Source organism: Meriones unguiculatus, chromosome 21, assembly GCF_030254825.1.
Source record: "Meriones unguiculatus strain TT.TT164.6M chromosome 21, Bangor_MerUng_6.1, whole genome shotgun sequence".
NCBI lineage: Eukaryota > Metazoa > Chordata > Mammalia > Rodentia > Muridae > Meriones > Meriones unguiculatus.
In genome coordinates, this window is record NC_083368.1 from 55,872,117 (window position 1) to 55,884,150 (window position 12,034).

General features: G+C 43.4%; 1 protein-coding gene across 1 annotated transcript in view; it reads left to right on the forward strand.

Annotated features, from left to right (window-relative positions):
* Positions 1–12,034, forward strand: part of Snd1 (staphylococcal nuclease and tudor domain containing 1) — a 399,985-nt gene that overhangs the window by 39,317 nt on the left and 348,634 nt on the right. Inside the window, exons 6-9 of the mRNA XM_060374009.1 lie at positions 370–461; positions 1,049–1,207; positions 2,376–2,482; positions 4,803–4,893. Coding sequence (XP_060229992.1) covers positions 370–461; positions 1,049–1,207; positions 2,376–2,482; positions 4,803–4,893 — 449 coding nt within the window. The remainder of the gene's footprint in view (positions 1–369; positions 462–1,048; positions 1,208–2,375; positions 2,483–4,802; positions 4,894–12,034) is intronic.

The following is a 12,034-nucleotide window of genomic DNA, read 5'->3' on the forward strand; positions in this document are numbered from 1 at the left end:
CATATACATGTATATATAGATATATATATAAACATTTATATGCTATGTGGCTTTTGCTCCTTTGGGCCCTTACTGACTATAGGTTTAGAAAAATATAAGCAAGATCAATATGGTTTATAAGCTATTTTGTGAGCATCCTAGATTTTGGAGAATAGAGTTTTGTGAGGTCTTAGTAGGTTCAGAAGACAGAGAAGCAGGTCTGGTCTGTGTTCTCCTGGACTCATTTATGTGAACCTTCCTGAATCTGTGAGGAAGGCTTCTCAGGTTTTTGGGAGGGAGAGGAGATGAGTTAGATGTAAACAGGTTGCCTATTGTATAACTCTGGAACAACATTCTCTGATCATCAAAAATGTTTGTTCCGTCACTCAGCTATCATCGAGCATGTTCGAGACGGCAGTGTGGTCCGGGCCCTGCTGCTCCCAGATCATTACCTCGTTACGGTCATGCTGTCCGGGATCAAGGTTAGGCCACATGCTGTGCTGCACAGTGTGTTTGGGATTTGTGGGCGTGTCCGTGATAGGTAGATCTTTTTTTTAACCTGGGGACTTTGGATCTATGTTTCTTCCTACTGTGAGCCATTGTCCAGAGTACTTCTTGGTTATTTTGGCTTATGCTTCATCGTGAGGCAGTTCCATTAGATGTAACAAGGTGTGTTTGGTGTAGGACACTGTTGGAGACGTGAAGGTAGGAAGAGCGGGACATGAGTAGTTCTGAAGTTTGCTAGATACGAATTGAATTGATGAACAGCACCCTATGTGTTAAAAAAAAAAAAAAAATCAGTGATTGAGAGCAAGGTACCACCAGATCCTTTCTGGATAAGGGGGACGTTTTCAAAGGAAGTAAAAATGCTCCTTCCCATGTGGTATGTTTCCTTTGCCTTTAACGGGACGCTTGACCAGTCTGGTGCTTTACAGATGGTCTGAAGAGGACACTGTGAGGACGCCCTGAGCTGAGGCTGTGGTCCTCGTGGCCCTGGAAGCCTGGTGTGGGTGGAGGTCATCAGACTCTCCATTTGGTCGCACTGCTCACCATCCTTACTCTCCTTTAGTGCCCAACTTTCCGCCGAGAACCAGATGGTAGCGAAACTCCAGAGCCTTTTGCTGCAGAAGCCAAGTTTTTCACTGAGTCGCGACTGCTTCAGAGAGATGTTCAGATCGTTCTGGAAAGCTGCCACAATCAGAACATTCTGGGTACCATCCTTCATCCCGTGAGTGTGCAGGGCAGCCTGGGCTTGATGGGTCAGCTATGTATTCAGTTTGCTGCTCCCTCTCTGTGCAACGTTGTTCCCAATCTTGGCTTTTGTTTTTGGGATTTTATTATCTAATGACTTGGGAGCCTTTTCTGTACAGATACCATTTGTCATATGGTGTTGTGCAAATCAGTGCATTGACCTTTTAGGAAGTTCATCTCAAATGTTCCTGGCTTCATACAGGAAACTCTTTGAGTCTGGAAGCTGCCAGTGGAAGGCTGGGGGCGTCCACATTCTGCAGAAGTGGGGAGTGGGACCGGGGGGTTTTTATATGTAGTGGAAAAGTCTCCAGCTCTCCTGGAGTCCAGTGAGGACGAGACATGTGGAAAAGTGATTTCCCATGTCCTCATCATCAACCAGTTACTCCCTATCTCTGTGTTGAGTGGGAACTAGGATTTTGGGGGACTTTTAAAACCTTGTTTTAATGTTGTAGTTTGGTTGTTGGAGGTCGACCCTGTGATGCACTTGATGGATGTGCTCTTCTTGCACAAGAAATGACCTTGCGCTGTAAGAACGAAGTGGATTTTCGCTGTTGTAATGGCGATGCAATACACAGCTAATCTACTGTTAGCTTTTCCAGATAGGTGACTCCCACGATGGCAGCTGTTGAAGGCTGTGAGGCTTGTGTGCAGGGTGCCAGGGCCATGTCTGTCTCTTCTGGAGCACTGGCTCTCTGACCGTGCCCTGTGGCTGCATGTCACAGTAGAATATGAATTGTTCACCAGGCAAAATGTGGCTGCGCTGGTACCACTAAGTGTGTTCCCCAGCTCCCTGCTCATTTGAAGGGGAGAGAAGAATGTATAATCTCTCGTGAAGATTCACATCCTCCTCTGCCCCCAAGAAGCGCTAGTTCCGCTCAGTGCCACTAACATTTATTGTGCCCCTATTAAGCAGAGCTGCTGTGCCCGGGGCCGTTGGGATCTGAGGGGAAGGCTGCTGAGGAGCCCCACAGTGGCACCCTGTGTCTCAGGTGTGGGTCCCAGTTAGAACTACTTTTTCCTATTGCATACAAACGGAGGTCCCAGCCAGCTGGTGGCTGTGTCAGCTCCGTGAGGACCAGAGCAGTGATTTCTTGGTGTGGCGCTGTGTGATTGGTGTCTGTCTTCTCCTGTGCCTTGTTTCCTAGAATGGTAACATCACCGAACTCCTCCTGAAGGAAGGCTTTGCACGCTGTGTGGACTGGTCAATTGCAGTTTACACCCGGGGCGCAGAGAAGCTGCGGGCTGCAGAGAGGTAAGGCTGCCAGGGCTCCTCACTCAGGGCTGCAGGGAAAGAGCTGGAAACACCAAGAGAAGGATGGCCTGGGCTATCCTATGGAGAGACGCACACTAACTTTAGGTTCAGGTTGTACACGTATGTGAGTGTCCATGCCATGCTGCGCGGGCGTGAGAGGACAGCTTGTGTTGTTGGTTCTTCCTTTCTAGCCCATGGGCCTTGGGGACTGAGCTCAGGCCATCCGATTTGGTGGCAAGCACTTTTGCCTGCTGAGCTGTCTTTCTAGCCCATATTCCTTTCTTGATGTACTTTTTAAACGCTTTTTTTTTTGGTCATTTTTCTCCAGGGTCCCCTCTTAAGCGGCCCATGTTTTAGGTGTCTGAAATAGATGGAATAGATTGCTTATCGGGTGCTCCCAAACGGCGAGCTTAGAGCTGTGATGGAGAGGTAGAGCCGGGGGTCCTAAGCTAGGAGGTACCAGGGCATGTGGGCGGATTGCCCCAGCGTTTTAGTCACAAGTGCAAATACATTTCTGACGTGGAGATAGCCTTCCAGAAGTCATGAATACAGACATCCTGAAGTGGCTTGCCCCAGGTTAAGTATGGCCCGATGTTTGGTGGGATAGATTGAGGCAAATAAAAGCAGGTCCCAAGAGTACCTGATGGGGAAGAACCCCATCAGCCCTGAACCTCCAGTTCCAGGACAGTGGTGAGCTGAGGGAGAGGACTGTGACGGTGGAGATGCCTCGTCTCCTGGCGTGAAACCTTAGCTCAGAGCCCAGCATCACAGTGGTGTTGTTACTTTGCCTTTTGCCGATCCGATGTACAAGTGACAGAACAAGTGAGTGACTGGCGCTGTGTGCGAGGCCTGTTCTGAGGACAGTCTCATCCTCCTGAGCCTGTACGCACAGACACTTGCACCCTTTTCTGGAGAGGTATTTTAATTGGGGCCACTTGATAAGAGATCGGACAAGTGTATATTGTTTGGTGAAAAGCCAGAGGGATTACTTAATTTTTCAAAAGTTGTATATTGTGCCATAATAAAATTGGAAAGATGTTACAGTCTTGTAGGTAAAGTATTCCAAATACTTGTGATTATTCTGTGATGCTCAATTTCTTTCTTGCTTGCTTTGGTTCAGAAACTTCTATTTTCTACTCATTACTGTTCTAAGTTGTCATTTCGGTTGATAAATTTTCTTGGCTTTTTTTTTTTAAGTTCCTGTCTGTCTCTGAAGAAAGTGAGTACAATTAAAATATTATCTGTGGTTTGTAACATCAGTAGGAGACTATAGAGAGAGTCACTACAAAACAGAGAATGCAAATCATATCTCAGAGTATGATTGCTTGGCTGCTGTTTTGCGTCACGTATCTGAGCTGCTTGTATTGTGGGCACAATTACATGCTCTCTGTGGAAATGCTTTATGTATTGTACAACTACCACATCCTTCTTTGTCTCTTTCTATTTTAGTGCTGCTGAAAGAATGGCTGCAATACTGCTCTCAGAAATAATGCTTCTTTCCCACTGCACACGCATCCAATTACTCATAAATACTTGAAGACAGCTGTTCATTGATTTTTTTTTTTTTTAATCATTGCACATATTCAATTTTCTACTCTTGGTCTGACTCTGAAAATAATCTACTGGGCTTAGTATTTTGAAATTAATTCCTGACAGCATGGTTTTTGGACTTTTATTGATGAAAGTCTGCAGATTTTGTCCGTTTTTCAAGTACACTTTAGACGCGCGACGTTGATGTTTTCTGAGTTGAATCCAATAGCTGATAACCTTACAGTTCAGATGGCATCAGGCAGGGCTGTGACTCATAAAAGTGTTTTCATGTGTATCTCTAAGGGACTAATTGCGCCTGTTTTATAGTATTCACTCAGAAGGTACTAGGTAAACCAAAGACTTATTTAGATGGACTCTCCGAGTGCTAACACTTGCGTACCAGGATCTCAGTTGGCCATTCATAAGTTTACTATGCAAATTCATTTTTTTCTTTTTGATTTTTTGAGACCGTCTCTCTGTGTAGCCTCGGCTGTCCTGGAGCTCACTCTGTAGATCAGGCCGGCTTCAAACTCAGAGATCCTTCTGCCTCTGCCTCTCTTGTGATAGAATTAAAGGCGTGAGCCACCATCACCTGGCTTTTTAATTTCTATTTGCTGTGCACTTTATATTTGTATCAGGCTGTGTTCTGGGTTGACTATGGTCCGTCTTCTCTGGATCTTTCCACAGGGTAGATTAGTAGGATTTTCTGCTCTACCTGGTCTGTGATGCTGCTGCCTCAAGTGCAGTGGACTGGTCTGTGAATGATCTTGCAACCTTACTTTGTTGCCAGGTTTGCCAAGGAGCGCAGGCTGAGAATATGGAGAGACTATGTGGCTCCCACTGCTAATTTGGACCAAAAGGACAAGCAGTTCGTTGCCAAGGTGAGTCATTCTCAGCATGTTGATACACAGAGAGGACATGGCCAGCCAGATATGACGCAAGGAGCTGAATAGTTAGAGATGCTGTAGCTCTTGACTATTTCAAGAGGAGCCTTCTCCACCAAGTGCGTGCATGTGTTCATGTGCGTGTGCGTGTGTGTGTGTGTTGTGTTTCTCATTGTGAATTAGCACAAGTTTGCTATAAGTTCTTGGATTAATATTGTGGGCACTGCTTATAGAAAATAGCTCTCATACTTGAGATATCTTTTTGTTTGCTTTGCTTTGTAACTGGCACTCTGGGATTTCCTGTGTCCACAGCTTTCTTTTTATTCTCTCTGGAACTCTTGTGGTTTCAATATTTTCCCTGCCTTGAATTCTTTACTGGCTGATGTGCCTTGGGGTGGATTGTTTGCTTCCAAGGGAACTAGAGCTGTTAAATAGATTAAGTGGTTATATTACCAGTACTGGGCAAAAGATTTTCTTTTTAAGGTGTCAGTAATTGGAGCGGCAGAGTTCCATGCTTTCCTAAATCCTATGAAGTTGTCAGTGTATATTTGCTTTTGCTAAGAGGCACTAGTGGTTTTTGTGTATTTATAGGCAAAATGTGGTTAAATAACCGTATTTGTGGACAGTGTCTGTCTCTGTTAGGTAACCAGGAGCTGAAGCTGGAAAGTCACTAGGTGGCACTGTCAGCTTGAGGAATCCCCAAACTACTTTATAATTGTGAAATTTTTGCAAAGACTCTGAGGCATTGCCTGATTGATTTTCTTTTTTTCTCTCCCTCTGTCGCCACCCTCCTCCCTTTTTCTTCTTCTTCTCCCTTCTCCTTCTTCCCTCTCTCTCTCCATGCTCAAGTAGGTTACAGAGCTCATCTAGCCTCTTCCCCTCCTTAGTAGATGTGAGTAGTTGTTAGGTGATAGTACTTACTCTCCTTAGTAGCCATGAACAGCATTTGTCCATGGGGACATAGTCCCCAGTGAATCTTCTATACCTTGAAGTAGACCACAATGGACCTTTGCCTCCTTTCTCTGAGGAATGTACAGTTGTGCACTTGGAAACTGGCTGCTTTGCCATCCTGAACCTCATTTAGTTTTGTTTACCTGGCCTGTAAGTAAGAATGTATCTATACAAAGGATGACTATCTACCCCGCAGAGAAATGGGTCTTCAGTTTGCTAACATCACTGAGAGACTGTGGTACCAGTGATGTTGGTGAGACTTGGAAATGTCCCCTGGCCTGCCCTATTCCTAGCAGATCCTACTGACTGGGCAACTAAGGGGTTGCTAGTAAAGACTGAATTCTGATGAAGTAAAATGAATGAGCTAATAGCCTTGCATTTGTTTGTGTCTGTGTATATGTTGTATGTATGTATGTACATGTGTATGTATGTATGTATGTATGTATGTATGTATGTATGTACTTGACACAGGGTCTCATCATGTTTTCCACATAGCCTCCAACTTGCCATTATCATGCCTCTGCCTAACAATGCTGGGATTACAGGCACATATTTTAAATGTAACTATGTTGTCAACTTGAAAATGATGATGTGGCTATTGAAACATTTCTTCTACTTTTTATATCCAGGATTTTTTGCTTTCTGGGTTTTGTTTTTAACAAAATAAGTGTTTTAATCACTACAACAAAATTTTATTTATAACAATTGTTGAAGTGAGATTTATGAAGGATAACAGTCTATGTAGAAAGTTGATTTAAATTTAGGCCATTTGAATAGAAGCCTATTTAGAAAAAATTGAATAGAAAAAAGAATTTATATTTTCTTGAATTTTAAAAATTCTTGAGTATCACTTTTGTGTGGACTACGGCACAGAGAAGGTAAGGAAAACACACATTCCTCTTGAATATTCTTGCTTCGCCACTAGGCTGTTTATGCCGCCTCCCTCAAAGCTAGCCAAGCATGGGCCCCTGCGCCAGATATGGCACTGCCGTCAGGACTGCATGGCTTATGAGTTTTAAAGAAAAAGACCGTTATGTGGCGTGTAAAGTTTATATGCACTTCTTTTTGGCTGTCATGAGTAAGTCAGGTATAGCCATGTGGACTTGTTGAAGCATCGTCTGTGGCTCTTGTTTCTTCTTTGGAGCCAGAGTCTCTGTTGTAGTTCTAGTTGACCTGGGACTCTGTATGTACACCAGGCTGGCCTTGAGCTCACAGACATCCATCTGTCTTTATCTCCCAAATGCTAGGAGTGAAAGTTGTGTGTTGCCATGCTTGCTCGTGGCTCTCTTTGTATCCCAGTATCGGATTGTTAATGGGATATGTAGTTGTAGCTGCTGTTGGCTAACTTGCAAAGCACAAAATATTTATTATTTGGCTCTTTACATGAGACCCAATGGTATTCCACACCTTTCTCATCGTTGTGACCAAATGTCTGCGAGAAGCAGTTTCAGGAGGAGTGCTGCTTTTTGGCCAATGGTGTCATTGCTGGGAAGGCGAGGTCCCAGCAACAGCTCCATCCATGGAGTGGGTGGCACTTGGCAGAGCTCTGCACAGCGGCAGGAGCAGGAAGCAGGGAGTTCAGGTCAGCTTTGCACCACCAGTGGGTATAACCTTCAAGATCATCACCAGTGATGGTCCTGCCGAGTCAATGCAACAGCCCAACACGTGTCCCGACTGTAGGGGCACCACACCCACACACTCCAGCTGTGCTGCTCACTCATCTGCTTGGAGAGCCTCCATGTGGCGTCCAGGCAGTTACCTCAGGAAGAAAGAATGGTCCCGAAAGGGAACAGTGTTCTGGGGCATTGTAGATTGGCAGTCGCTTCGTTTGTTGGAGACAGATTCTGCTGTGGGTGTGATTTGAACTCCTGGTGCTTCTGCCTCCACCTCCCAGTTGCAATTACAGGCCTGTGGCACCATGCGTGGCCATGCCAACCACTTTAACATTTGCCCTTTCGTATCTCTGAATACACAGTGTGTTTGTCATTCCCTCTTCTTTGTAAGCGTAGCGCCTGTCCTTCATTCTTCGTGGGAGAAAATGGACGTAGACTGTGCATTCAAACGCCAGTATTCACACGGGCACACACATGTTCTTCCCTGTTTTTCCAGTATGATCATGGCTTTGTGTAAATTGTCAGTTTCCCTGGTAAATGCTGATTACTTTAAAAGCTATATTACATACATAGTAAAGCTAGTCTTCATTTCCAATACTTTTTGTTATCGCTGGAGTTACTGATTTATTTTATAACATTTACATGCATATAGGTTACACATGTTATTGGTTCAACTCACAGATTCTCTGCCTGTATAATTTTGACTTAAAACATTCATTTAGTTTGCTAATTTCACCTTGAGTAATTCTGTCTTAAACGCTGGGCAGTGCCAGCTGGACTGATTGACGACCCTTTCCCCACTGTGGGTTTTATCTTTGGGTTTCTCTGCCACTGTCTTAGGTTTCTTTGCCCTGCTCTCAGATCAGGACTGCTTGCTGTATTCTGATGCCTTTTCTTGATGATTTGCTCATCATTTTGGTAGCACACTTGTTTCCTAACCTCATGTTAACAGACTACCTGAGGTGAATTTCCAAAGCCATTCATCCCTGTTTTTCATTTACACTCAGTTAATAATCCAGTGGGATGCGTGTCAGAATATCGCATTGGTATCCCACTGATATCCCCATTGATACCATATTGCTTAGTTCTCACTTAGTTTTCTCTTTTTAGTTTCCTTAATTTCCTAGGCTTTTGTCATTTGGTTTTCCTTTTATTTTTTGATGATCTGAAATGATTCTGATTTTTTTTTCCCATGCATGTATCAGTCTTTTTCTTTCTAGAAGGAATTACCAACACGCTATAATGATGTAATACTCTGCTTCTGGGTTTAGACCTTCCATTTTAAGTCTTCTTCTTTTAAACTGCCTTATTACCTTTCATTTATTTTCTCTGTCCTTTCTCTTCCCAGAACTCCTCTCTTTGGATGCTGTACTTTGTGACTAGTGTTTAGATCTTTCCATCTTACGTTATTTGTCTTTAAAAAAGTTTTATTGTTGTTTTTGAGATGAAGATTGTATTGTATCTTGCCTTGAACTTACGCTCCTTCTGCCTCAACCTCCAAAGTGCTGGGACTGTAGGGTGCATGACCCCCTCCCTTACTTCTTTTATTTCTAAGAATTTCATTTGTTCTTTGAATGCATCTCTTCTGTTATTGCTTTTTAAAATCAAACATCTAGAATGTGTTTCAGGTCATATCCTAGCTCTCTGAAGAATTACCTTTAATTATTTTGCAGTTTTTCTTCGTGTTCTTTGTGTCCCTCTGTTGGTTATTTTGGTACCTTATTTTTCATATTAAAGGCCCTCAGCTATTTGATAGACCTTGGCTGTCTCTTGTGCAAGAATAAGGTTTTACTATACTAGGTTATAAGCATTGAAACTGTATGTGGATTTTGGGCATATGTCTTGAAATCTAGCGGCTGTTTCAGAGATTTGAAGCCATTCCGAGTGTTCTGTGCCTGGTGTGGTCGTTCTGGAGTCGTTCTGGACAGCTAGAGCTAGGGCACTGGGTCTCTGTTCACTGTCCTCACTTCTGCCTCAGGATTTGTCTTCTGTGAAGTCTGTGGACTCAGATATTCATCCATTTGCCTCCTGGCTTTTAGGAGCTTATGGCAGTATTTGTCTCTCTGATTATCTTTATATTCTTGAACTTATGTATATAGATGAAAAGGTGGGTTAAACACATCCTTTAATTTTTTTATTTTAAAAAATGATTGTTTAGAGAAGGAACACAAAATAAGTGCTTGGATCAACTTCCGTAATTGGTATGTAATATTCCATTGTGCATCCCTACCATACTTTATTTAACCAGTCTCCAGAAGGTTGCTCTTCATGTAAGCTGGTAATTTCCCCATATTTAGAAAGTGTAGTGAGTGTCTGTAAGTGGTAGGTACTTCCTTAGAGGCAATTGGAACTTATTGCAAATAGGTCTTCAGAAGTATTAGCTGAAAGAAGGAGGCTTGTTTTCTGCCTAATATGAGCCTGAAGAAGGATTGGCCAACTTCTTCTGAAAGGAACACTGTAGATTATATGTTAGGCTTTGCAGGTCCCTGCTTTTTGTAACCCTCCCCTCCCGTCCAGCTGTAACTCGTCCAGCTGTAACTCAGAAGTCATTTTTAAACAATTGAAACTGTTAAGAGGTGGAGATAGAGCTCAGTGGTGGAATGTTGCCAAGCATGTTTGTGGCCCTAGGTTCAATCCTTAGGTCCATTATCAATCCCTCCACCCCCAAACACACACAAAAGAAGGTGTGCTACTGTCCAGTAAGTTCTCAAGGAACTCTAACAAAGGTTCTCATGGCCCTGGGGCCCTCACACCCACAGGCCTCACCAGTCAACCCCAAATGACGTTTTTTTTTTTTTTTTTCTACAGTTCCTGTGTTTTAAAGGAGCTTAATTGTATAGGACGCCAAAATAACTACAGTCCTTTCAAAGGCTAACGCTTGACCTCTTCAACAAGATGCTTTTGGGTCTGAGAGTTTGTTTCTGGGAACCGGTCAAGTGGTTCACTGTGAGAAATCCGAAAGTCAGCTAGGGATTCTTTTGATACATGTGGTCTGTTAGAGATTGGTTTCCGTCATCTGCTTAAGGAGTTTTTGTCTCTCCAAGAGAGAAATGCAGAGGAGGGCTCTCCTTGTCTCTCCAGGTTAGCAGAGAAGCATGTTCCCTTCACAGCAATTAGCTGAGCCTGCCTGAGACTTTTGTGCCTCTCGTGGCCTGCCAGTTCCCTGCCTGCGTTCCCTGTGGCGTTTTAGCTGATCTGTGCAGTTTGTAGCCATATGGTCCCCTGAGCACGTGGCTTGGCTTCCCTGTCCCCACTGCTGGATCTGTGGGCATTGCAGATTTCACAGACCTGAATAGCATTGTTGGGGGGAGGGGGAAGAGCGTGTCCCCAAGTGCTGTCTTCTCAGTGCTCTGCCTGTTAGAGACCTCATGCTAGTTCTCTGATGGTAGCACAAACACCACCCAAACTGCTTTGAAAAGATGTAGAGCTACGAAGACTCCTTCCTTCAAGCTCATCCTTTGAGACTTACCTGAGCGCTCAGGTAGTCGGCTGGCATGGGCAGCCGAGGCCAGCATCAGAGACCAAGCTGTAAGGTAGCTGTGGATGCAGCATGGATCTGCTAAAATGGAATCGTTTAGTTAGAGTGGAACTATTTTTTGCCCCAATCACTTTTTGCTTCGCTTCCAGTTCAAGAGTCACTCAGTATGACAGCTACAGATGTTTGTTTCGGTGTTTCTGAGATCCCTGCCTTAGCCTATTTTCTTGGAGAATTCATCCCCATAGGTTTACCATGACGTCTCACTATTGTTTTGCTTTACAGTAATCTTAATGATAAGTGGTGTTGTGATGTTTCCTGTGCTTGTCCTCTGTTTGTATAGCCTGCTTCAGGGAAATGTCCGTGTAAGTTCTTTGCCTGTTGTTCAGTTTTAAAAATTGTTTTCAGTGCTGGGTATTGAACTCAGGGTTTTTGTCCATTTTTAATTGGACTGCTTGGTTTTGTTGAGTTATAGAAATTTTGCAAACATTCTGGGTATTTGCCAGAGATGTGTTTAGAAATGCCGTCTCACATTTTGGGGGTTGCCTTTTACTTTTGAATTTTGGGTGCACATTTTTTGTTTTTGTTTATTTTTAATTTTTTAGGCAATGTAGTTAGCTATTTTTGTTATTATGTTTACCTTTTTTTTAATCTAAAAGATCATTGCCAGATCCATAACAGTGATTCTTCCCCCTCCCCCATTTCTTTTAAGATTTTTAAAACCTTAAAAAATCATGGATTTGGTTTGAATCGATCTTTAGTGTGGTTCCTGCTCATTCTTTCGTGCCTCTGGCTTCCTTTATGGTCCGCTGCAGACTGTCTTTTCCCACTTCCTGAATTTCCATCCTTGTCAATAGCCATTTGACCACATAGCAAAGGTTCATGTTTGCGTTTCTCTCCTGGTCTGAATCCTAAGTCTTTATGGCAGTACTGTATGGCTGCTGTGCTGTAGATTTATAGTCTTGTTTTGAGAAAGAGACCCATGCACCTTCCAGTTTTGTTCTTTTACCTATTTGATGTCCTTTGAGATCTGCTGTGAATTTTATTACAGTTTTTTTTTTTTTTTTAATTTCTGCAAGGCAAAATCAGTCAGTGTAAA